Below are 27,630 nucleotides of genomic sequence, written 5' to 3'. Positions count from 1 at the left end.
TGCATAAGGTCAATTGACTTTGAAGAACTTAAGAAATATAAAGATCTGTAACAAATGAGTAATAGCCTATGGAAAGCAAGACTGCATTTACTTTTGAATATATAAGCTACTTAAAAACTTACACTTGTGAAAAATCACAATGCTTTTAAAAATATTTTGCCAAATAAATTTTGGCAAATAAAGTTTGGCAACACATATTAGAAAGATGATTTATATACTACACAAATGAAAGGCAAACATAAATACAACTGATTTAAGTTTTATTACATTAATATAATTTATGCCACACTTATACCCACATGGCAAATTCACAGTTATAACTAAGAAAACTATATTTAGAACAGTCTTTTTTTTTTTCCTTCACTACTTGCATAACTTCCAGTAATAGAAGCCTAATACAGGAATCTTTATCTTTTATGGATTGTAACAATCTCCATTTTAAAATTACTATTAACATTGTGGCTTGAAAAACATAAACACCAATATATTCTTTCCTTTAGTCAAAGTTGGCTGGTTTAGGGTTTTAAAAAGTTTCCAGGTGAAGCAGAGCAAAGTCCACCCCAGATCATGGTCCTACAAATTCCTCTTTGTCAAACCTGACAATCCACCTCAATCCATCAATGACTCTTAGGCTTTTGAATTTGATAACATCACTCCCTAATTTAGTTTTTAAAGTAATATAAGGAGGAATAGAAATATGAAGAATTTAAAACAAAAATGAAACCTGCATCTGTAGAATGTCATTTTTGTGATTTAAGAGTTTTTGTTTGTTATTGGAAATTCTCCATATTCCTAAATGGAGCTTCCATGTTTCTCTGCAAGATCTATTGCAAGAGCAAGCCTATTTTCCAGCTTTCTTAGTCTACCTTTGGTTCCTTATTTCTCAAACAATGAATAGGAGACTATAGTCTTTCCTGTAATGCTTTTCCTTCTTTCATCTAACCTCCTTGAGGGGGAAAAATGAAGTATTTATTTAGTGCTGTTTTTCTTTAAAGGACAATTCCTGAGTAACATAGACAAGAAAACTCAAATTTTATTTTCTTCTACTCCTGAGAAGGTGAACAAAAGATGTGAATGTTTATCTTGGGCCCTCTTCCTTCTAATAAGTCTTCAAATAAAGCTTAAAGGAAAAAAAAAAAAATCAACTCTGATAACTGAGAGTTGAAGGTATGTACTACCTCAACTTTTTCTTTTTGGTTTCTTTTTCTTTTATTTCTACAACAAAACTCTATGCCATTTTTAACACTCAATACATTTTCACATCCTATTATATATATGCAAATTACCAAATAGTAATGTAGCTTCAACATGCTGACTCTGTTCCTAAGTTTTCCAGGTGAATTACCAAACAAAGTATTTTTCTACTGTCATTTTTAATGTTTCCTCAACTGCCAATAACCACTGATTGATTATACACTATAAGAAAACTGTCCTCAGCTTCTCATAGCAATAATTTAAAGGTAAGTGGTGAAGAAGCTATGTAGTATTGTTCCCTTTAATGTTATAAAACTCCAAAATATACATCTATACAAATAACCACATATACCACACTTAGATAATATGCAGAAATAAACTGCAGATAAAATTTCAAACACACATTTAGAGATTCACATTTTAACAGCAAAAACATGCAGAAAAAAGGAAATACGATTTTACATTGCTAAATTACGCAGCAAACTGAAATACATAGAGAATGTTTTCATGTGTGCTTTAGATTTATTTTTTATTGTTAAGTCTTTGGAACGAGAAAAAGAAGACATAAATCAAGCTATGTCTATAGTAATATGCTTCACTGTGGTATTATTTTAACTAACAAGATATCTAACTGGCTTACTCTATACAAAAAGTGATATACACGTAGTATATACCAAACACAAAACATCAAGTTAGAGATAACAAATGAAAGCTTTATACAAAATACTTGATACCGTCAGTATTTAACTTTGTATTGCTTTGACCAAAGCACTCAAACTATGCATTCTTTTCTGAGATTAAGAAATTAGTCACATCTATGTAGTATTCTTACCTACAGAAAAACAGGAATGAATGATGGCAAGGCCCTGGTGACACAGTTGAAATACACAAGTACAGTGTTCATAAATAGGTATATCATTCAGCCATGCCATAGTATCTGAAATAATTTCTTTTGTATTGTTACATTTACCAGTAAGTGGTCCAGAATGCAAAATATGGTAAAAACCTCAGTTTTTACACCTACTCCTTGGTACAGATGTTAAAAATAAACACTTGTGGGTAACACACTGAATAGCTGTCAAAATACTGACCAATTTGAAGAACTTGAAGACAAGAACCTGTTCAAGTGAATAAAGAACAAAAATGACCAAAAGAAACCCACAGCTGCCTAAGAGTCTTAAAAATTATAAATTTAACACTCTCATCAAGTGTATCAAAACCATTTCTCATTTGCTCATGAAACCCATTCTTCATTCAACTTGGAGAGTCACAATAGCATAATTACACGTATCTTTATACTTAGCATATTAAGCTGAACATACATATGATAGGTATTTATGAAACTCTACTATGTAAATGGTTACTAGGTTTACACTGACTTGCGTACTGACTTAGTCAAAGGGCCACGCTGGTACAGGTGACTGTTTTGATCTTAGCAGTTTCCTGACACGCTCAGTGAACAAACTATTACACAGAAAATCTCAGTCCCAGTGAGCGATCAGGCCCATCGTCCACTGGAGGCAAAGCTTCTGCTGAATGAGAAGTTGATTTCGGAGTTCTTGTACTTTCCCCAGGCACCAAAAGGCACTACTACTGCAGTACTGTTATCTTCTGTACCATACTGTATTGCCTACAAGGTTTGGCAAGAAGGGAGAGAAAAATATTGGAAATTAGAGACTGCACAAAGAGAAATCTCATGGCGACTCCCTACGTGTAGAGTAGAACTGTTCCATTTGGTTTTCAAGGCTGTGACCTTTTGGAAGCAGGTGGCCAGGCCTTACCTCCAAGGTGCCTCTGGGTGGGTTTGAACTGCCAACCTTTTGGTTAGTAGTCCAGTACTTAACCATTTGCTCCACTCAGGGATTCCCATATGGGGCTGCCATGAGTTGAGATCAACTAGACAGCAACTGACAGCAACACAAGAGAAACCACCTTTCCTTTGGAAGGTCGAACTGTTTTTACACACAGCTACTAACCCAATTATTTCAAAATAGTTTGATTTCTTTAACCCTTTATTAGGTTATTAAATTGCACAAGTAATAACAGATGACCTAAAACAACCACATTAACTATATTCCACTCTAGCAATTTTGGCAATAGAAACACCAGTTGACTAAGGCACCGTGCAGCTCCTGAAGGAGAAAACACGCGTAAAGCATTTAGCATAGGGCCTAATACGTGGTAAGGGCTTGATGAACGTTAGCTTTTACTTAGCAATTCTGCTTCTAGGAATTTAATCTAAAGAATAATATCCTAAGGAAATGGATGTGCATAAAGATACAACTAGAAGAATGTTTATAACCCAAAAAAACCAAATTCACTGCCACTGAGTCGATCCTGACTCATAGGGATGCTGACTATATTGTTTGTTATTTGAATTAGTTCCTAAAATTGATTTACAATTCTCCTAATGCAGGAAATTTAGTTTACACCCACTTTTCCCTTTATAAGGAGTATAATAAACATCCTTATAAAAGGGAAAAGTGGGCTTAAACTAAATTTCCTGCATTTGAGATGTTTATTATACTCCTTATAAAATGGAAAAGTGGGTGTAAACTAAATTTCCTGCATATGAGATGTTGATTATTGTTGTTGTTTTAGGTGCTGTTGAGTCAGTTCCGACTCATAGTGCCCCTAGGCACAACAGAATGAAACACCAACCGGTCTTGCACCATCCTCACAACTGTGATGCGTGAGCCCATTGCTGCAGCCACTGTGTCAATCCATCTCATTGGGGGCCTTCCTTTTTTTCTCTACTTTATCAAGCATGATGCCCTTGTCCAGGGACTGGTCCCTCCTGACAACATGTCCAAAGTATGTTTGAGATGAAGTCTTGTCATCCTTGCTTCTAATGAGCATTCTGGCTGTACTCCTTACAAGACGGATTTGTTCATTCTTCTAGCAGTCCATGGTATATTCAACATTCTTTGCCAACACCGTACTTCAAAGGCATCAAATCTTCTTTGAGTCTTCCTTATTCATTGTCCAGCTTTCACACGTATATGAGGTGACTGAAAACACCATCACTTGGGTCAGGTGCACTTTAGTCATTAAAGTGACATCTTTGCTTTTTAACACTTTAAAGAGGTCTTTTGCAGCAGAATTGCCTAATGCAATGCGTCGTTCGATTTCTTGACTGGTGCTTCCATGGGTGTTGAGCCAGGATCCAAGGAAAATGAAATCCTTGACAGCTTCGATATTTTCTCCATTTATTATGATGTTGCTTATTGGTCCAGTTGTGAGGATTTTTGTTTTCTATACGTTGAGGTGTAATCCATACTGAAGGCTGTGGTCTTTGATCTCCATTTTATAAGGATGTTTATTATACTCCTTCTAAAATGGAAAAGTGGGTGTAAACTAAATTTCCTGCATGAGATGATGTTCATTATGTTGTTGTTAGGTGTCATCAGGTTGGTTCCGACTAATGGATACACTATGTACAACAGAACAGAACACTGCCTGGTCCTGTGCCATTCTCACAATCGTTGTTATGCTTGAGCCCATTGCTGTAGCCACTGTGTCAATCCATCTCATTGAGGGTCTTCCTCTTTTTCTCTGACCCTGTACTTTACCAAGCATGATGCCTTTCTCCAGGGACTGATCCCTCCTTATAACATGTCCAAAGTATGTGAGACGTAGTTTCCGCCATCCTTGCTTCTAAGGAGCATTCTGGTTGTACTTCTTTCAAGACAGATTTCTTTTGGCAGTCCATGGTATATTCAATATTCTACACCAATACCACAATTCAAAGGCGTCAATTATTCTTTGGTTTTCCTGATTCATCGTCCAGTTTTGTATGCATACGAGGTAATTGAAAACACCACGGCTTGGGTCAGAAGCACCTTAGTCTTCAAGGTGTTATCTTTGCTTTTCAATATGTTAAAGAGGTCTTTTGCAGCAGATTTGCCCAATGCAATGCATCATTCGATTTCTTGACGGCTTCTTCCATGGGTGTTGATTTTGGATCCAAGAAAAATGAAATCCTTGACAACTTCAATCTTTTCTCCGTTTATCATGATGTTTCTTATTGGTCCAGTTGTGAGAATTTTTGTTTTCTTTATGTGGAGGTGTAATCCATACTGAAGGCTATGGTCTTTGATCTTCATCAGTAAGTACTTCAAGTCCTTTTCACTTTCAGCAAGCAAGGTGGTGTCATCTGAATAACACAGGTTCTTAATGAGTCTTCCTCCAATCCTGATGCCCTATTCTTCATATAGTCCAGACGGAATACCAGTTGAGATGTTTCAACAAATGGATGCAGGGCTGGAAGTGCTCACTTGTCTATGCCAAGAAATTTGGAAGACAGCTACCTGGCCAACCAACTGAAAGAGATCCATATCTATGCCTATTCCAAAAAAAGGTGATCCAACCAAATGCAGAAATTATCAAACTACATCATTAATATCACACACAAGTAAAATTTTGCTGAAGATCGTTCAAAAGTGGCTGCAGCAGTATATCGACAGGGAACTGCCAGAAATGCAAGCTGGATTCAGAAGAGGACATGGAACCAGGGATATCACTGCTGATGTCAGATGGATCCTGGCTGAAAACAGAGAATACCAGAAAGATGTTTACCTGTGTTTTATTGACTATGCAAAGGCATTTGACTGTGTGGATCATAACAAATTATGGATAACATTGCCAAGAATGGGAATTCCAGAACACTTAATTGTGCTCACGCGGGACCTGTACATAGATCACGAGGCAGTTGTTTGGACAGAACAGGGGGATACTGAGTGGTTTAAAGTCAGGAAAGGTGTACGTCAGAGTTGTATCCTTTTACCATACTTATTCAATGCTCATTATACTCCTTACAAAATGTAAAAGTGGGCATAAACCAAATTTCCTACATTAGGAGAACTGTAAATCAATTTTAGGAACTCATTCAAATAGCAAATGATACAGTCAGCATTGTAAGAAGTGCTTGGGATTGTACTTGATACCAAGTGTATTTTAAAACACCTCACAGTGTGAGGCTGAAATTGTGAAGTAAAGGTTAAGAAAAATATCTGATGAATAAGCTTCCATAAATGAAAAAGCTTTACAAATAAACTGAAAGATAAAAACACTGACAGTGTTGGGCAAAGTACAAATATACTTAATACATAGGAAATTCACACAATAACCATGAAAAGGATAAACATGCCAATAAATATTGGGCAAAGAGGAAAAAATACAGCAATCCACAAAGAAATACAAATAGCTAACAAATCTATGCAAAATCGTTAACTCCACTAACAAAGAAAAACACAAATTTAAACGAAAAATTTTATTTTCTACCTATCAAATTGAAAAAAAAAAAACTAGTTATAATAAGAATTTGGAGAATCACAAACTATAAAACATGCTAGTGAAAGTATCAATTGATACAGTATTTCTGGAGGAAAATTTGCAAAACTTATCAAAAGCTTTAGAAAACTGTCTATTCTTTTACCTACCAATTTTACTTCCAATAACTTAACCTAATAAAATAATAACTGAAGAAAATATCTGAAGGAAATAGATATGCACAAAGAAATACATACAGGAATGTTTTTCTCTATAATATGGAAAAGTGAACGTAAATGAAATCTGCTGATTGGCGGAACTTTTAAATAAATTACGGTACATAAATATGATGGAATACTATGTAGTCATTGCAAATATCATTGTCCTTGTGAATTAGAATACATATATCTGCAAGACAAGCAGTTGAAAATGAGTAAGAAATACTCATGCACGAAATCTGCCCCCTTCCTTAATTTCATGGGCACCCTGTTGTGGAGCCCTGGTGGCACAGGGGTTGAAAGCTTGGCTACTAACCAAAAAGTCGGTAGTTTGAATCCACCAGCCACTCCTTGGAAACCCTACGGGGCAGTTCTACTCTCTCCTATAGGGTTGCTGTGAGTCAGAATGGATTTGACGGCAATGGGTTTGGTTTCTGGTTTTCTGTTTAGCACAAATTAATGTATATAACATAATAACCAAGTGAAGAACTGTATTGACACATTTAAAGGGATATACTGGTGTTTACTATTATTATTTACTATTGTTGTTACCATCATTTCAAGAGGTATGTAAAGCCATAAAATAAACACAGCACATTTCCCTGGCCTATTAATTGTGATAGTTAAGGTTATGTGTCAACTTGGCTAGGCCATGATTGCCAAGCCTAGTCAAATTGGTGGTTTGGCAAGTATTATGTAATCATTCTCCATTTTGTGATCTGATGTCAGTTGAAAGGCCAATCAGTTTTCCTGGGGATGTGGCCTGCATCCAATGTATATGGATGTTCTCATCATCCTCTGACCTCTGATTCTTGGCATGTGAGCCAGCAGCCTGCTGTCTGACCTGCAGACCTTGAGATTCACCAGCTCTGCAACCCCGTGAGCCAGCAGCCTTCCACCTGACCTGCTGATTTGGGGTTTGTCAGCTCCTGCAACCACGTGAGTCAGGAGAAGCCTCTAGCCTGATGCATGACCCACGGATTTGGGACTTGTCAGCCTACACAACTGTGTGAGCCATTTCCTTGAGATAAATCTCTATATATACACATGTATATATATGCAAGCTTCACTGGTTTTGCTCCTCTAGAGGATCCAGCCTAAGACATTAATCTTAACTATTTGGGAGAATTGCAAAAATCTTTAAATGGAAATCTTATGGCGTCAAACGTAAAATTCATTGTAACACTGAAGCTAAAACACAAGATTTCAAAGAAATCTCAAGCTTATGGTGGTCCAGGCTGCACCCAGACCACATGCCTGGAGCTGTCCTTTACTCTCCTCCCCTCTTAGAACTTTTCTAGAGGCAAAGCAGGAGAAGCTCTGCTGTGTCACCTGTTCAGTCACCGCATGGGCTGCTTCGGTGGGATCATGGCACTGATTGACAAAGTCACAAATCTCTTGACTATTCACCATGAAGTTAATTCCGTCTGTAGTGAGGACCAGGAAGCTGTCATCAGCATGATGGAGCTGCAATCAGAACCAAATGTGTATGATTATAAAGCAGACGCTGCCTTAAAATAATCTTTAGAATCAAAGATTTTACCTGTTTTGCTGATTGGCTATCTGTATAACAGCTTGTAAGAATATCCAGCCAGCATAGCTATGCACTGTGAATAATTCATCTAACTCTGCTAGGCAAACAAGAGTGGAAAAAGAAAGCTTGTATTTAGGGCAAAAGTAGTAACATTACTATCAGCCACTGAGGACAAACGTAATGTTTACTTCCTAAGACCACAATAGAACGCTGAGAGGCAGCTCGGTGCCGTGGTGAGAAGCACTGTCTCTGGAGCCAGGGGTCCTGGGTTTGAAGTCTGGATCTATTATTCGGCTGGGAGAGAATAGATGAGTTGACATCTTTATGCCTTAGATTTGTTTTCTCTGTAAAATTTTGAACAGAGCCTGGCACTTAAAAAACAAAAATCGTTGCCATCAAGTTGATTTCAACTCACGGTGACCCCATGTGTTACAGAGTAGGACTGCTCTATAGGGTTTTCTTGGCTGTAATCTTTACGGAAGCAGATTGTCAGGGGTTTCCTTCCACGGTTCTGCTGGGTAGGTTTGAACTGTCAATCTTTAGGTTAGTAGTCCAGCACAAACCCTTTGTGCCACCCAGGGACCTTACAGCAAACCTTACGTCAGTAGAGAAAATAAATATATGTGGAATACTATAAAACACCAAATTCTTCATTCAATTAACAAACGTTAGTGGCACAAACACTGCCATATTGAAAGCCTACACTGTACTGTGCCAGGTATGATAGCAGGCTTGAGGATTTTAGGGAGGAAAGTGTCAGCTCATTGACTGGGTGAGTATTGGGGCAATTTACGGAAATGGGGGCACTGATTAGTAGAATACAAAAGATGCCACAGAAATAGAGGTAGGGCATATATTTAGCTTGGTGGAGAAGTGAAGTCAGGCATAGCTTCCAAGAAGAAATAACACTGAATGATGAGGTGTGGGTGGAAAAAGGAAATAGACATTCTACCAAGAGAATTCCACAGCTGGGGTGAAACACAAACCAAAGAGGACATCATACATTTGTTGTTATTGTTAATTGCTCTAGTTGTCTAGTTGGCTCTGACTCAAGGTGACCTTATATATAACAGAACAAAATGTTGCCTGGTCCTGTGTCATCTTCATGAATATTGGTGTGTTTGAGTCCATTGTTGCCACTATTGTGTCAATCATCATATATTAGGCCAAGAGAATAGTGTCTTATTTTATCTATCCTTCCACAAATGACTCTGTCTTAAAAATTATTTTTGCTTCAACTGATGCTTCTAAGAAAGCCTCTAGCTGGACACAAATCCTGCATTCATTCTTTGGATCAAGTCGTTGCAAAATCCTTTCTTACCTTAATCCTCTTTGTTTCAGGTTCTGCAATCACACCACTGGTTTTAAGATCCAAATCTCCAATACTCCTTGTCATTGCAAGTCTGCCATTTACATGAGGCTGTCCCAAACTATTCCAAGCTACAAAGCCACCACATTTCTTGATCCTGGCCCAGAAAATGTTAAAAGGCTATGATGTGATATATATAAAACCATAGCATTTGTATGTATATAAACTTAAGTCACTCTTGAGTTTAAGCATTGGACCAGTTTAAAAATGCAAAATTATATTTCTCTCTTGAACTATAAACACCATCCCCACAGAATAATTGATCAGTGGAGGTAATACCTTTCTTTTTCATCTTTCCTTTCTGGAGTATGGTCAATGGTCAGCTTTATGGGTTTTCCTTTTCTACACAAAATAGCCCGGCTGTCCCCAACACTGGCTACAACCAGTTCAATACCATCTCGCAATAGGGCTACCGTTGCAGTAGTCCCAGAGGTCAGAAGGGTTGCTACAAATATTATGAAAAAGAGTACACATTAGTGACAATCAGATGGTTGGATGTGTAATTTTTATTACAAAATAAATGCAAGCATGATAAACTAATGTTAAAATGTATCATTCTAATTTAACTAGAGCTATGCAAATAAAATGAAAATTAACTATGGAAGTAAGAGCATGCAGAGAAAGAAATATTTAATTCAGTAACAAGGCTCCATGAAAAGAGAAAAAGTTGCTAACCTACTTTGGTAAATAATGCATCACTGTCTCCAAGTGGCATCTATTTATAAAAAGTAGAGCTGACTTCGGTTTATGACTATAATGTCACCTTTGAATGCCCATCAGTGTGTCAGGGCTAAAAGTATTAAAACTTAATTAGATTGGCTAATATGGCAGGATGACTTAGGTCTATGCAGCTAATTCAGGCAAGCAGACTTTTCTGTAATCTATGGACGTAGAAGGCTTTCCCTTCCATTTCTTACTCTCATTCTGTTAAAGTATTATCAATTAATAGGCTAACTGAGCTATGCCAAGGGCATCTCATTTGCACTTTGAGTGCTATATATTCAATATTCTTCCCTTATACAACTGTTTTAATTTTACAAATATTCACCAAAAAAAAAAAAAACCTAAAATGGTTAAAGACACATTCTTCTCTGTTTATCTTTGTTCTCCCCAAACATGAAACAAAGTTACGGCCATCATTTTATTAGCAGAAAATGCTGAGGGTAGTGAATGAGTCATTCTAGTTTCCCATTAGCTTGGTGCAGTTTAACTCCTAGCTCTAGAAGAATCTAATACAGTCTGCATCCGAATGAAGGATAGTACTGCCAAGTTCTACTCCTGTGGTCCTGTTTGGACCCAGAGCATTTCAAGAATATTAAATTTCTCTAATAACAAAATTAAATGTTACTGGGCTTGAGGTTGCCACTACTTCCTCTATGCAAGTCAAACTGTATTATACATCTTCCTTTGATTTATTCTAAGAGTGTCTGTCCTAAGTTCTTTGCCACAGTTAAAAATTTGGAAGTACACTGAGCCTTGCCAAAAGTGAGCATACTGTGAAATCACAGGCTGAAAATAAAGTTAATTGGAAGAAATTGAAAAGAGAATTTATTTAAAGCAGGTATTGTCTCCAGCAACATGGTTAATTCTTTAAAGCATCTAAATAAAATATTCAGGTGATCAACCAGAGATGATTTTGACTTCAAAAATATTTTTCTAGGAAAAATGAAGTCCTATAGATTTGACTGATTGAGGCTCAATCTTTCCAAATTTTTTTCAGAAGATAATTTTTAAAACTTCATCAATAATTTTGGAGAGAAACATATATATGTAAAACATTTTTTTTCCAATCAATATATTTAAAATACCTGCTTTAACCAGAAAAGTAAAATGGAAAAACATGAATAAACCCTACTTAATCTTCTATATCCATGCCCAATTTACTTTACTGAGGAAAAGTATTTACAGTTGCACTATCTTCCCATTTATCTCTTGATTTTGGAACTGTTGTGTCAAAGTAATAATATCTCTGTAATGCTAAAATATATATTTGTCATAAATGTTTTCACATAAGCATCAGTGATGTTTACATTAACTAACGTATTTTTTTTAATCTAACTTAAATTATCAATTGAAAGAGTTAACTTGAATTTCCCAAAATAACTATACAACAGGAATCTTACAGTGTAACAACTGTGATATTTTCAAGTGACTTAATGGGTCAGGCAAGGGAATACAGGCACTTACTCAGATGCTCTCTGTCCAGGGAGTTTTAGTGTTCTTCCCCTTGGTTTAAACTAAGTGTCAGCAGCAGCTTAAAAAAAGCTGTTTTTAATTGGCTACACCAAAAGTGTTAAAATTTCATACATGAAAATTTCAAGTTTAACTGTTTAGTCTTATAATTCATGGCCCTGCCACCTAGAAAGTTAAAAGAGCTTGAGTTTTTAGCAACTCAACTTCACAGCTCCAAAATCTCAGGATTTATGGGAAAGTTTTCAAAACTAACTGTTGATTCTAGCTTGCTAAGCATCTAAGAATATACATATTGAATCAGCCTTTATTTCCATTTAACATTAAACATGGAAGTAAAAATTCTCATGTTTTACCCTAACAACAAAACTATAAAACTAAGACATCTATCAATAAGTTCTTAACACTCACTGGACAATTTCTACTGCAAGTCATCTCAACTAATGGGACAAAGAGGATGTGAGAACCTTCCAGTAGTCCAGGCTAGGAACCGCTGGACTCCTTCACTTGGGACAAAATTAAGCAGACCTCTTTTTCCACTGAAGCCCAGCATATAGTGTCCACGGGCTCCAGATCTAGAGCTGCTGACCAGGCACAGTTCTCTGTCACAAATAACACGCACAGAGGCAAATAGGAAATTCACCCAGGAATTGTGCTCAAACATTACAAACCTGCAACACAGGGGAGGACAGAGAAAGAGCTGCAAAGTAAGGGGAAGGGTTTTTATTTTTGGTGAAAAGTTCACTAGCAAATTACATTATATTTCAGGAGATGCCAAATCAATGATTCCAAGCTCAGTTTGTTCAGTTGATGGTATTTTGTAGTTGAGCCTTTTTCCCCCCTTCATCACGGAGTAACATATCTTTCTTAGTTTTATGGCTTCTCAAGGAAGAAAAAGCATACTCATGTGCATTCACACCAAAACACATATGTGGGGACGCTGACACACATCTGTACACTCACATGTACATATGCATGCACACACTCACTTAAACTCAACATTATTGAGTTATGAAAAAAACCACAAAAACCAAAACCTATTGCTGTCAAGTCAATTCCAACTCATAGCAACCCTATAGGACAGAACAGAACTGTTCCATAGTTGTTTCCAAGGAGTAGCTGGTGGATTCGAACTGCCGACCTTTCGGTTAGCCGTCAAGCTCTTAATCACTGTGCTACCAGGGCTTTAGCTGCAAAAAAGGTGCTGTGAATTTGGTAGCAATATCAGAATTGTCCCAGTAACAAGAGGAAAAATTCACTGAATAATTAATATCTGACAAGCAGTACATATTTATAGAGGATGTGAACGGCAGTATACCAGCAAATTACTGGAATTTAATTACATGCCAAGAAGGAATCAAAGCATCTCTTACACTAGATACACAAAGTAACACATTTGTTAATGGTGCTTAGTGCAGGAATTTCATATCTAGAAGGCATTTTTCAAGTAGAATGATTTATTTAAATTTATTGTTTAAAGGCTAGTAAGGCTCTTGAGCTCTAAAGCATGCTTATTATTTTATATAATTCATAAAATGGGTATTTCCGCAGCTCTGTCTTTCCTCCAATGTTGCAGGTAGACACATCAAAAGAAAAATGATCAAGATTTTAAATGGTAACATAAAGAGTAAAAGCTGTACTTTTCGAAGTATAACTACCCCGGTAATATTCCATTTTAAATAAGCATATGTATAAACCAATACAGTTTCAATACTTAATAAAAATGGGTGTTCTAGACACGTATGGCTTATGGACACCAAAATCAAAGTAATGAGCTGAAGCAGTAACAGCACAATGAGATTATCTCTTCAAATGCTTTCCCTATTTATCTTTTTCTTTTGGAGGCCCCCAGCATAAAAAGAGTATTAAAAAATGTTGCATTTATAACACTGGTTATTTTGTAGTTTAATTGTTCCATAAAGAAATCACATAATATGAAGAGCATGGAAAGTTTCCCATAAGACTCACGATGCTGCCATCAACGTCTCCCACTCTGAAGGTCAGAGCAAGTCTTCTCTTTCAGATCCTTTTGTCTCTTGTTGCTTTCAAAGCTTAAGCAATCTAGAAATACTTTGAAGAGTTTATAGGATATATAGGTTTATGACCTAAGTTTTCTAACACCTAGTTTATTTTAAGTGATTTTCTTTGTTTTTAAATAAACAATGGACTAATTAAGGGGCTATCATTTGAATTTATTAGCTAGTTTCATTAACTGTAAAAATACACATTATGGGTATAAATTGAATGCAAAAAAATTCAAAGATGGTAATGACATTAGCTAGTTGTAAAAAAAAAGGGCAAACTCGAAATGCATTAACAACAGAACAATAAAAATAGCTGGCAGTTTCTTAAGGGCAATAAGGTGGTCTTATTCTTGCTGTTTCTTGATAAGTGGCAGTCCAGTTTTGTTTCACTTCAAATTATCCCTGGGTTAAATTGAAATGTTTTTGTTAGCTGCTGTCAAGTCATTTCCGACTCATGGCAATCCCATGTGTGCAGAGCAGAATGGCTCCATAGAGTTTTCAAGGCTGTGACCTTTCGGAAGCAGATGGCCAGGCCTGTCTTCCGAGGCACCTCTGGGTGGGTTTCAACCACCAACTGTTCAAGTGCTAGTAGTCGAGCACTTAACCATTTGCACCACTCATTTAAAACAGTGAATATTTTAAATACTAATGAGATAATTTGAAATGCTTTAAGCAGATGTGAGGGCTTTGGAACTAAAGTCTTGAAAGAACAGAAATTTCTTATTTTCACTTTCTTACTTCTCTTAAGAAAACTAATACGGTTTGATTGAGGGCCACTCCTTCCATTTATACCTGATATTTCACCATTAGTGATTTGTCAGTATGGTTTAGCCAATCTCTTTTCATGGTTCTGCTACTTAAGTTCAAATCCATTCAGGAGTGTTAATTCATTAAAACTCATTTATTGCTGTTGTTAGGTGCCGTTGAGTTGGTTCCAATTCATAGCGACCCTATGTTCAAGAGAAAGAAACACTGCCCGGTCCTATGCCATCCTCACAATCGTTGCTATGTTCGAGCCCACTGTTACAGCCACTGTGTCAATCCATCTCGTTGAGGGTTTTCCACTTTTTAGCTGACCCTCTACTTTATCAAGCATTATACATTACACAAATAATTTGGCTAAGATAATCAAGAAACAAATTACAATAACTGTAGTGAGAAGAGTAGGCAGTGGAGATCAATTCAGTCCAAATAATTATTGATTATTGAGTACCTTTCTGATTCCATGCAGCATGCTGAACACTGGAGATTCAAAAACAAGTAAGGCATGGTGATCCCTATCCTCAAACTGCTCACAGGAAGGGTTGAATAGGAGGGAAAATGGGGCTGACGAGAAAAGGTCATCATGATGAGAAAAGGTAGAAGAAACTTGGAGAGGGCAAACTGTACAATTTTGTTTACCTAGTATTGGCCCTACTTGTAACTATACTGAAAATAATACTATCCACTCTTATAATACTGATACTGCTTCAGTTCTTACTAAAAATTAAGGGAAAAAAGAAGACCATTTAAAATTTAGATAATCACTTGAAAATCTGAAATGGCATACATTTTTCTTTTAATCTCCACAAACTGAAAAGTTAAACAACATGCAGAAATTAATCTTTAGTGGCTTTAATATATTTGATAAAACAGGCCCCAAATATCAAAAGGTAATTTTTGCCATCTTTGAAAGCTTCAGCAAAGCAACTTATAAAGAATAAATTTTAAAACTGTTCTCAAAACAGTAACTAAAAAAAAAAAATTCACAGATTAATTGACCTGTAAGAGTATATACACAATAAGATTTAACAATAACAAAGTCATAATAGACCTTTTAACTTTTAGCAGCACACTAAGAGTCATTCTATCTTGCTCCATTATGCTCGCAAACTATGGCCACTAGATGAAAAACATTTAAAAAAACATATATCTCATGAAAGATCCAGGATCATTACTTCAAAACATATGACAAAGAAATTAAATAAATACATTTTAATTCCATTATTAGAAATGAATTAAAATTTTACCCTTAATTTCTTTGCACACTTGTCTGATTGTCTATGAGAGAAAGGCATCTTTAGAAAGCTTGTTTTAAGGTAGGCAAGTTAAATAAATTTTCTCCCTAAACTCAAAATTACCTTTAATTATAATTTATTATTTAATAAGTGACGGCCATCCTCTCATATTTTACACTGATCCTACTATTGATTGTTTTAAGCATCTGGGTCCATTAGATCCTTTCAAATGGGCTGACTGCACCCATGAAAGGTTAATGTTTTTGGTTTGTGTCCACATGCCCATGATAAACTTGAATCTTCTTTTCTGAAAACCTTGCTGACTAAGCTGTACCTGTTTACACACCACCGGTGTTATAACCCACATACACGGTGTGAGATACAGCCAGACTCACAGCAACCTGGCTATGAATGAAATAAAGAGCATACCAAAATTCAGAGAGTTATAAAAATAAAACTATAAGGAAGAGTTTTAATTTCCTATTCCCCTTCATGTGTTTTGCCCATTACGAACAAGAGCTAAACCTCAGGCATAAAATGCACCCTCTCTCAACCCTCATCTTTTTTAAGGCAAAGGGCCAGTTGAGAGGGAAAAAAAAATCCAGCGGAATGAAGAAGAGATAATAGGCTTGAATAATCTAATAAATTAGAAAAATAAATCCCTAAACAAAGGAAGAGTTGCTTTTCTGAGGAGCGAAGGGCAGGAAAAACCTCAAGATGGCAAATCTAGCCATCCACAATTCCCTTCTCCAATCTCCTTAATTAAATACGCCAGTGGGAGCGAGAGGCTACACAGGGAGCCAAAAACCCCATTGCTAACTCTGCCACTGACCATTACCTGTCTTAGAGCTTCAGTTCCTTCATCTGGGAAACAGCGAGAATTTCCATCCCTACCCATTCCAACAGAAATTTGTGAAAATGACATTTTTGTGGTGCATTTTGACCTCCTCTAAAGAAAAGGATGAACCAAACACAGATTAATAGTATTACCCGATTCCTTTTCAAATCAGGTCTCCATGCATACACTAATACGGCCGATGAAGAAATTTGTAAGATTAACATTATGAGCAAAAGATTTGGGGGCCAGCTAACCAGAAAACATTAGCTATATTTTCCTGAAATGGTTTTGATAAATTCAGTAAAAGCCAGAAACATCTTCCTTTCAAAATCTAAGGACATATGGTACATCAATTTTTATATTCAGCTGGCTTACCCTTGTGTTTAACATATGAAAACAAAAGTATCACTAGTTAAAAGAAACCTGCAAGATCAAGCTTTTTTTAAGGAGGAAAAATATCTTCCATCTAATTGCAAATCAGTGCATATTAGCCATTGCCCTTTTCTATTAAGGACCTATAAGCAGTTTTTTTCTTGTCTGTGCCATTCCTGTCCTATCTAGATAGGATAAGCCTATAGTTTATTTCAGCACTTCCTCATCAGATTCATCTAGTAAAAATAAACCTTCTTGGAGCATGGCCATCTTGTCCACTAAAACGAGCAATCAAGCAGGTTAAAATTTTCTTCAAATCCTTTTAAAATTAAAATACAAAATCAAAGTAAATTATTTTAATGAAGAACACTTTTGGAGCTTATCTTTCTGAGAACTTCTCCAATATATTTCATTTCAAAGTGAGGTACAGACATCAGTTTGGATTCCCAAAAAGCATTTAAAATGATTCTTTATATGAAATAATTAGCTACATAAGTATCCTTACAATTAAGCATACGTTAAAATTCCCACCCCTAAAAGGCTTAAAGTTGTTTCCTTTTTACCCCGCCACTCCCAAGGACCTTAAGAAATGTGATTGTTTCACATACCATCAGCAGACAGGTGGGCGTGCCTCGAAAAGGCTTTATCTATTTCTAGAAAAGCCATAGTCAACACAGTTTCCAAGTTCTTCTCCTTAGGAAGCAAATCCCTTTGTGGGGAGGAAAAAAGAGCTCCAATCATTTTACAATGGTTTTTTCCCATCTTCTTCATAGTCACTCTTATCTAGAGGAGTCATTCCACATAATTGACAACCTTGACTTTCCTTTCAGGTGCTTAAGATCCACTGATTAAAGACTGTTTATTAAGCATCTGTTAAGGACTGTGATAAGCCTTTGTTGCTGTTAGCTGTTTTTGAGTCAACCTCCCAACTCATGGTGACCCCATGCACAACAGAACTTAATGCTACCTGGTCCTGCACCATCCCCATGATCTGTTTTGGTTTGGATCGGGCTGTTATGATCCACAGGGTTTTCCCTGATTTTTGGAAAGAGATTGCCAGGCCTTTCTTCCTAGTCTGTCAACTCTGCCGAAACCTGTTCAGCATCACAGCGGCATGCAAGCCTCCACTGACAGACAAGTGGTGGCTGCGCATGAAGTACATTGACTGGGAACTGAAACAATGTCTCCCATATGGAAGGCGAGAGTTCTACCACCAATGCCCTACTGACAAGCTTTTAAGGGCACAAAAATAAAGTTCTTAAAGAATTAATACTCACTAAGACAACCCTGGAGCCCTGGTGGCACAGTGGTTAAGAGCTCAGGGGCTAACCGAAACAGTCAGTAGTTCGAATCTACCAGCTGCTCCTTGGAAACCCTATGGTGCAGTTCTACTTCTCTGTCCTATAGGGTCGCTATGAGTCGAAATCGACTCAACAGCACACAACAACAAGAGAACTAGTACACAGGAAGATAAGAAATGGTTACATGGTCCAACTCTGTCACGTTTTCCCCCTTTGAATTCTAGCAGTAGGGTGATATCTCAAAAATGCATTCATAATAATTGGAGTAAATAAATTATTTAAAGTACTCTAAAACACCTGTAAATGCATTTCTCCCTCACTAATGCCAATCTCCAGAAAGTCAAGTATTCAAAGCTATTCACAACATTTAAAGAATAATTACCATTTATTGAAACACTATGTGTCCTGCACTGATTAGAGTAAATGCTTCTCATACACTGTCTCACGCACTTTATGTTTATTTGCTTGAAATAATCACAAATCAGGTGCTGTAAATTCTGGTCCATACTTTCACCAGCGGAGTTGCTAAAAGGCACATTTCTGAAATGATTATTGCAAATTAAAGCAGCTTCTCTTTTATCATCAACAAGAAGCTGGAAAATGTCATCTTTAAGCTACTGCTTGTTCATGAAGCGACAGTAGGCAACCACTCAAACAACTACATTTGGAAGACTCTAAGTTGAAAGTTTACAATATAAGCATAAAGCAAACTGCAAAGTCAAGAGTGGAAGTCATTGTACGTACATAATGCATTTCTCCATGTGGGTGTGACAGAAATCAGCAGCTGCCGGTCCCCCATGACCATCATACACTGCAAAGTACAGGACCTCCTCCGTTAACTGAGCAGAGTCAAAACGGTCTTCATTTTCTTTCCGTTTGCCAATCTGCGAGGCGCAGCCCACATTTTCCAAGCTGATTTTGGGAATTGGCTTGCCATATTTAATGCTGGGTGGTAGCAGAATTGGTTCACCAATGCGGTTATCCCAGATCCCAAAATTGTCCCAGGTGGCTGGACGCCCACTACCGTCTGAGTCAAACCGAGAACTCCTGGGCTCTGAGGTGGAGCTGTGGCAGGTGGGCGTCAATAGCCGGTCATCCTGTAGCAGGCAGGAGCTTAGCAGCACTCTCCTTCTCACCTGGTTACCACCACTTCTAACCAAAGTAATTAAGGCAGCTGTTGACATAACTCAGATCCAATGGACTTAGTGATGAGGGACAGGTCAGTGGAATAATAATGGAATATCTTCAAGAAAGATGATGCAACTGGGTAAAAGAAAAAACAAAGCAAAACAGAGGGAGACTCCATTAGTAATTGAGTATAACTGATATCCATCGTTGTTCGATGCAATCAAGTCAATTCCAACTCATGGAGACCCCATGTGTGCCAGGTAGAACTGTGCTCCACAGGGTTATCAAGGCTGTGACGTTTTGGAAGCAGACCACCAGGCCTGTCTTCCGAGGCACCTTAGGGTGGATTTGAACTGCCAACCTTTCAGCTAGTAGTCAAGCACTTAACCATTTTCACCAGCCAGGGATATTACCAAAAATGAAGGCTACAGAGAACCTGACATACAATGTACGTTTAGTCGGTGTGGTTTTCAGCAGTCTACTTCTAAGAATAGTGGATAATACCTGGATCAATTTACCTACCCCATTTACAGTGTTTAAATTCTATAGAAGTTTGACTGTATGCTACATATAATATAGAACGGTGCTTCTCAAACTTTAACATGCAATCACCTGGTGAATCTTGTTAAAATGCAGATTCCGATTCAGTGGGTCTGAGGTGGGGCCTGTATTTCTGCATTTCTAATAAGCTTCTATGTGATGCTGAAGCTGCTGGTCTGCAGGCTATACTTTGAGCAGCAAGAACATAGAATACAGGTGTAAATAAACACTCTTCCCCTCATTAAATCTATTGGTCTACAGAAAAGGTAAGGCCAAAATATTAATAATAACAGACTCTCTTATGAGAGATAGAAATAAAAGAATGATAAATAACTGGTTGATAGAATATTTACGATAGTCCTGACCATAAGGAATGGCCACGTTTTAGCAAAGACAGAATCTAGGATCTAAGCTGTTTGTTTATGAAGAATCTTTACATACTAAATTACCAGGGTTAAAGGACCGTGCTTCATGCCACATCCTCATATGCACAGAAATAAGCCAGTTCTGTTTTTCTTTGTGGTAGACATGCATGGGCTCTTGGGAGGTGTGGATGTGATCTCAGGAAATGAGTGGCATTCCTGTGTGACAAGCAGCCTTGATTTATGAGCAACTGATCTATGCACTGACACTAACAGCTGCAGCTCCCCTCCCCCAACCCAGGAGCCCACCTACACCTCACCCCAAGTTGCCGACAACTCCAGCAAAGACAGCATCGGAGCCTATGCTTCTTTGAAACCATTACTTTGCAAAACTTCAAGTGAGAGAGGTGACTCTGCCATTCCTCTGCACCTCCACTTCCGGACTCTGCCCCAAAGCTCAACCCTCAGGCCTACCCTGGCACTACAGAGTGTTGTCAAGGGAATTCCTACCCCCTGCAGGGAGGGCTGTATTTCTGGCAGTTTTCCATACCAAGAAGGTTCTAAGCAGAAATTCATCTCCATAGTACTTTGTCTGGTTACATTAAGAATTAAAAACCAACTTGAGAAGACGGCATAATGTTAAGATTTGAAAATGATGATAGAGAGGATATGTAGTCTTTGTTGTTAGCTGCCATGGAGTCACTCCCAACTCATGGCACCCTATGCACAATCGGATAGAATCATTGTGATCCATATGGTTTTCACTGGCTGGTTCAAATATTATATTATTTTCAATTGTATGTTTGAATTGAGGAGCCCTGATGGCATAGTGGTTAAGTGGTGGCTGCTAACTGAAAGGCTGGTGGTTTCAAACCCACCAGCAACTTCACAGGAGAAGAAGACATGGCGATCTGCTCCTGTAAAGATTACAGACTGGGAAACCCTATGGGGCAGTTCTACTCTGTCCCATAGAGTTGCTATGAGTCGGAATGGACTCGACAGCATGGGTTTGGTTTTTTTGTGGTGTTATGTTTGAATTATTTCACAATAAAAAATGAGCTTGAAAAGATGTATCCCTCCCAAAAGGCTCAAACACATCTAAAAAAAAGTCCAGATTGAGTATCTCTATGAGAAAATGCATTACAGATTTCAAGCAATCTTTTCAAATGAAACTTTGGAAAATCAGTCTACCTATGTGTATGGGTCATTACTCCTTCCAGTGGGTAAAAGCAGTCGAAAGAAAGGATGAAGTTCCAAAGAATACCCTTAGTTAGATTATTTAAGCAAGAAAACACTTATAAGTCCCGCCATCAGAGAATTTAGAATAAAGGTAGTCCCATAAACAACGTATCACAAAAGATTTAGGAGGTCATCCTTTCTTGGCCTCTGACTAAGATCAATCATAAAAGAGTGAAATTCACTTCTTTTTAAGACAATATCTGAGGGCTAAGGGAAGAGAAACAGCATCTCTGGTTACTGTTTTAAGTGAAACATCCAGTCAAGTATTAAAAAACAGTAAAATGAGATGTGTGTTCATCTACTTCTGACTGAAGATTATATTTTATTCAGCAACAATATGTTAAATGTAGGTAACTACTGATTTAGGAAATAATATTGCAGTTATTATTGCCTGTCCTTGAGCACAGAGAATGTGACCCACCTGGAGCTGGGCTCACAAGGACTCACAAGGACTTATCAACTGGGCCCTGAGGTATAAAGACAATAGCTAAAATAATCTTGGAAAAGGTCTTTTAGGGAAACTTTCACATAAAGCCAATCCAACAGAATACAAAAGACTTTCTACTCTTATCTTTTTCTATTAGCATTTAGTAAATAGAAATTTGTTGGAGCAACTAAGACCCTCCTGACTGTCATTACTGAAACCTGTACCAATGATTGTTAAGAAAGACGATTCAAAATGTAGGATCACGGTTTCTAGTCAATCTGTGACAAGGTGACACTTTCACTGGTTTTGCCCATTTGTAATGTTAATATATACTGATGATTCTGTAATGGTCTGTGGACTCAGGCAGACACGGTTGTGGCAGCATGCTTGTCCGTTTTCCCATTCTTGCCCGTTCGGTAATATTCTTTGGACTTGGACAGACATGGCTCTAGCAGCATGCTTGTCCATTCCCCCACTTTTGTCTGTCCTGTGATATTTCCCTGGACTCAGGTAGACATGGCTCCAACAGCATGTTTGTCCATTTCCCACATCTGCCTTTTTGAATATATGCCAAATAAAACTTTCTTTTTCTTTACTAAACTTTGTGATGTTTTTCCCCCTACAACACTACCTGTGGTGAAATTTCAAACTCTAATACAACCTAACAAGTAATAGAAGTAAGTACTAATCATTAGTGGAGATAATTCACAAAGTAGCTTTATGCCATATAGGTTTAAAAAAATACTTTAAATAAAAATGTTTATTAGAAAACACATTCATATTTGAAGACTGCACCAGAGATAGTAAAGTACTATTCTTTTGTCCTGAGTCTAAAAGCAGGCATAATAGTCCTAGAATTACAAATAAATAAATACTAAATAATTTTTTCTGCAGGTCTTCTAAGATACTCTTGCCTTTTTTTGTTTTCCTTTCTACTTTCTAGAAAAAAAAGTAGAACTGCATTTCTTAGCAGGGAGCAAATATCCCCTGGAAATATTATTTAATGATGAGATAAAATGCATTTTGGGCAGTTTCTTTAAGCCTTTATGTACCAAAATCAATCATTAACCTGGCCTCCTTCATTTCTTGTCTGTAAATCATCTCAGAAAGTAAGGAGAATAGTCATAGGACAACGTCTACTTTAAGACATACTTAGCAGAGATGAAACTCGAGCCAATTATTACATAGTCAGTACTACAAAACTAGGTCAGCATCATCTATGCCAGCTGGAGACTTTAAGAAGTGGTTCAATCTTCTTTTCCATATGAAATATCACTAACTTCTACTAATCCTCCCGACCCCATATTCCCAAAGAAACTATTCAAACTTGACCTTTGTTCCCAAGTTAAATAACAAATTTGAGTTAAACCGGCACAGCAAGAAAAGTTTCTTCCAGGGTCAAACAGAATCGGCCATCATGGGTCCTACCTGGAGTCACAGCTCCCCAGCTGCCCATGGAACACTCACTAGCGGGCAAGGGGAAAAGAATCTGTGATGTGAAAAACAATAAAAACTTAAAAAAAAAAAAAGCAATCAGTGTTCTTTATAACAAAAAGAGTGGACAGCAACTGATAAACACCTAAGAATTGTCTTTATTATCTGTTAGTTCAGCAATTATAAAGTGGATGAGTTTATCATTCCGAAAACTGAAAAAAGTTATTCAGGAATCATTTTTGATTACGCAAGGGAGACTTTATGTCAGTCTCTCAGTCCAAAATGAAGGTTATTCCAAAATAAGCTTATTTTTATTAACTATTTTAACATTTATATCCAATCTTTGGAAGTCAAAGTCATCCAAAAGAGTCAAGGCAGATATACTGTGCTTGAAGCCATTTGAAAACACAAAATATATCAAAGTTAATGAACTACGCACAAGAATACATCATGCCTTATATCATATTCTACTAGTAAAAATAAAATTTAAAGACAATGCTAAACAAGGAAGTCAAGATAAAGAGCTTGACTGGAATCCTAGCTACGTAACATAGGTTATTTCTGTGGTGTTGTTAGCTGCCGTCAAGTCCACTCCGACTCAGGACAACCCCAAATGTGCAGAGTAGAACTGCTCCGCGAGTTTTCAAGGCTGTGACCTTCCAGAAGCAGATCGTCAGGCCTGTCTTCTGAGGTACCTCTAGGTGGATTAGAACCACCAACCTTTCTGCTAACAGTTGAGCGCTTAACTATTTGCACCACTCAGCGACTCCATGGTTATTTCTATAATCAATCTAAAATATATTGAGTCAATAGTCCAAAAGGAAAAAAAAAAAATGGACATTCATCTTCCACCTAGACTGACTGTCTTCCAAATTACTTTTTATTTCCCAATCGAAACAAAATGCATGGTTCACAATTTACCTCAACCACATGAATTTTTAAAAAGTGTATGTATGTGTATCTGTGTGTGCAAACACACCCCCAAAACCTATAAAAATCATGAGCTGACTCTGACTCATGGAGACCCCATGTGGCTGATTTTTTGGAAGTAGACGGCTAGGCCTTTCCTCGGAGGTGCCTCTGGGTGGACTCAAACCTCCCGCCTTTTGGTTAGCAGCCAAGAACTTAACTATCTGCATCACCGTGGAATTTCAGCTAAAACCTATATGTTTTATATACTGTCAATAAAGAAACGTCTGAAAAGTCTTTCCTTTCCATCTTGGTTTGTGTAACCAGGTCCTCCCCCTCTCCTTCCCTTCTCAATGATGTAACTGGTTAATCCAATGCTCTAAGGCTCTGACACAGAATCGAGACAGAAGAACAAAGTTGGCCCCTGGTTTGATAATTCTGACTGGCAGGGGTGATTCTCAGCACCAAGGATATGCACAGAGATTCTATATGTGGTGAACACCTACAGACTGAGAGCAGGAAATCTCAGGACAGAAGTATCAGGAAGAAAAGGAATAAAACATTTAGTTTGTAGTAAATCATATTTGATTTTAAAAAAAAGAAACGTGGTGGGCTGATGCCATAGTTTATGGCTATAAGATTGCTAAGCCAATTTTATTTTTTCATCTTACTCTATTTTATAATCCCTCCATGGTTTGAACGCCTCAGAGCTCTCCAAATTTATTTTTAGAAAAAGGAGGCACTGCCTCTGGCAGGAGGATGGATTTGGGATTCGAGTCAAGCTGCTCTTGAGATGTTGAAAGCAGGTCAAAAGGGCAGTTTATTGTTGTCATTTTAAGCACATGTCAAAATTATTCAGGAGAGTTCTACTTTGTCCTATAGTGTTGCTAAGAGTCAGAAACAACTGGACGGCAAAGGGTTTGGTTTTTTGGTTTAAGGATCAGTACTGCTGAAACCTGCTTAGATCTAACCCTGCAGCAAAACAAGTTTAAGAAAGTATTCATACCTGCCCATTTTAAAATGGCACTCTGGGACCACTACATTAGTAACTACTTTCACACTGGAAACACAAGGTAATTTCTAAAAGTCTTGAACTAAATACCCTTGGTCTAAGAAATGAACTTCGCAAATATTTCTCTACTGACATTAATGTTTCCCAATAAATTCAAATGATATGAAAACCTCCAGAACATATTCCAGTAAGTTTGAATCCCAATATCTTCTCTACCAGAACTCTACTGAGAGGAAGGCAAAGAAAATGTACTAGTCCCCTGAGGGAAAAGAGCAAACAACACGAACAATCCCTGAGTGAAAAAAGAAAACAACAGCAAAACCCCAAGAGACTCGCCGCCCTAGGTTTGTTGTAGAAATGGCTTTCTTTGATATGAAAAGTATTCATTATTACAATTCTGTAGATACCTTTTAAAACATTTTAGTTAATGTGGACACAAGCCACAGACCATATTTCAAACCTGTAACTTGATGCTTCACTGAAGAATTTTCGCTTACATTCTATTCTACATTACCAGCACTCTCCTCTCTTCTTTACACTTCACTACCATTCCAGTTGAGGAAGGTATGTGTGGTGGTGGTCCGCAGAAAGTAACGCTCAATATTTATACCTCAAAAATTATAACTAAGCTCTGTTTATGGTGATGGGAAATATGTCAACGATTATTGGTAATGATTACCCAACATGATTAATGTAACTGATGTCACTAAATTGTATGAAAGACGTTGAACCGGCAAATGTTGGTACAATAAAAAGTTTAAGTTATTTTATGATACAGTGGTGCATCTGTTCTTTTCCAATTTTTACATTTATGCAGATACTTTGAAACACACACATTTACTCACAGGCTTTACTCTTCCTTCTGCCACGGCAGCATAACTAGCATATCACGACACCATAACAACCTGTAACTTCAGTCGCCTATTCTGAAGCCGCCTGACAACCTCATTCTTTCTATCTGCAGTGCCGGGGGTGTGCAAAGAACTGTGCCCTTGCAGCACGTTCCCAGTCTGAAGCTCAGAAAGCCACAAGAGCTTTAGACGTTCGAAATTCTCTGGCTATTTCCACCCAGAGCATCATCTTTGTCACCGCCTGCGAATTCTCTAATCTACAGAAAGCGACTGCTAAAAAAAGCCTAGGCCATGTGATCACAGTTGCTCTCCTGGCAAAGCAAAACCCAAGTCCTCAGATCAAAGTCAACCAGGTGTCTTCATCCTTCACTATACCGATCCCCTGGAAAGTTCATCCTCTGGGCAGTTCAGGATACTGGGCTCTTGGTCGTAGATTCTGGTCGTGGCAGACGACCGTGACACAAGACAGGAAGAAAACCCTCCCGCCCGAGCAGCGCGCAGCACTTGCAGATGGCTGGGTTCTCCCACTACCTTCCGTTGACGGGTCTCCGCCTCCCAACCTCTGCGTCCGCGTACAGATGCCGGGTGTCGCCACGTCTCCGTTGCCGGGATGGCTGCTGCGGTGGCGACGCGGCGCTGCTCCCCGCTGCATTCTCGCCTCCCGGGGCTTCGAGCAGGGCGACCGCAGGGCAACGCTGGAGGAAACGCAGGCGGGAGGGAGCCGGCACCGCCTGATTCCCTTCCATCCTCCCTCCCTCCGACCCCGGGAATCCCCGCCTCCCTTTCATCTCCGCACTCTCGCGCCGACCCGGGCCCACCCCGCCTGCTCCGGTAGCACCGCGCGCGCCTCCAGTGGCGGTCAAGTTCAAGGCCGAGCGCTCGGTCTCGGCAAGAAACGCCGTGTGCCGACTGTACCGCTAGGGTGGGCCCTGCCGCGACCTGCTGCTCGTGACCTCCGAGGGGAAGAAAGCGAAGCACAGAGAAGACGGAGAGCCTGACCGTGAGGCTTGCACCGACGAGTCTGGGGAAATTAAACCATTTCCCCTTCCCTTTCCCCGGAAACTTTCCTCAACAAATAACATTATAAACTGTTGCCAGAAATACATGAATTAATTGCACTGATTAGTCTCTTACCTTGTGATGGTTATGTTCCTGTAAAATTTTTAATTAGCTAATGGAGGACAAGGGAGGGGCTTTCTTGATCGGTAAATATGATTGCCTTCTCCGATGTTTCTGATCTCTGGAACAAGCAGCTAAAACCGCCACCGCCTTGTCTGCTGGAAATACTCGACAATTTTTCGGTGCAGTTGGCCAGATAGAGAGGGGATGTCTGTTCCCGCTGACTGACAGCAACTCCCGCCAATCTGAGCTTGGCCTGTCGGCGTGGTTGCCTCCCGGGCCCTCGGTCGCAGCTAATCAC

At 38.3% G+C, this 27,630-nt stretch overlaps 1 protein-coding gene across 3 annotated transcripts; it reads right to left on the bottom strand.

The window, feature by feature from the left end:
- Positions 1–490: 490 nt before the first annotated feature.
- PPM1K (protein phosphatase, Mg2+/Mn2+ dependent 1K) lies at positions 491–27,630 on the bottom strand. 3 transcript variants are annotated; one of them, XM_023725084.1, is made up of 7 exons: positions 27,345–27,627; positions 19,053–19,571; positions 17,616–17,716; positions 9,866–10,031; positions 9,539–9,683; positions 8,016–8,150; positions 491–2,824 (listed from the first exon to the last, which is right to left on the bottom strand). In XM_023725084.1, the coding sequence occupies exons 2-7, from the start codon at positions 19,490–19,492 to the stop codon at positions 2,693–2,695; spliced, it is 1,119 nt and encodes a 372-aa protein (XP_023580852.1). In that variant the 5' UTR covers positions 19,493–19,571; positions 27,345–27,627; the 3' UTR covers positions 491–2,692. The 3 variants fall into 3 exon arrangements, with proteins under 3 accessions (XP_023580852.1, XP_023580854.1, XP_023580855.1); XM_023725086.1 differs by lacking the exon at positions 27,345–27,627 and adding an exon at positions 26,742–26,885; XM_023725087.1 differs by lacking the exon at positions 8,016–8,150 and having other exon boundaries at positions 27,345–27,630.

The sequence above is a fragment of the Trichechus manatus genome, unplaced genomic scaffold, assembly GCF_000243295.1.
Source record: "Trichechus manatus latirostris isolate Lorelei unplaced genomic scaffold, TriManLat1.0 scaffold00286, whole genome shotgun sequence".
Classification (NCBI taxonomy): domain Eukaryota; kingdom Metazoa; phylum Chordata; class Mammalia; order Sirenia; family Trichechidae; genus Trichechus; species Trichechus manatus.
Note: the sequence above shows the minus strand (reverse complement) of the source record. Positions and strands in the feature narration are given on the sequence as shown.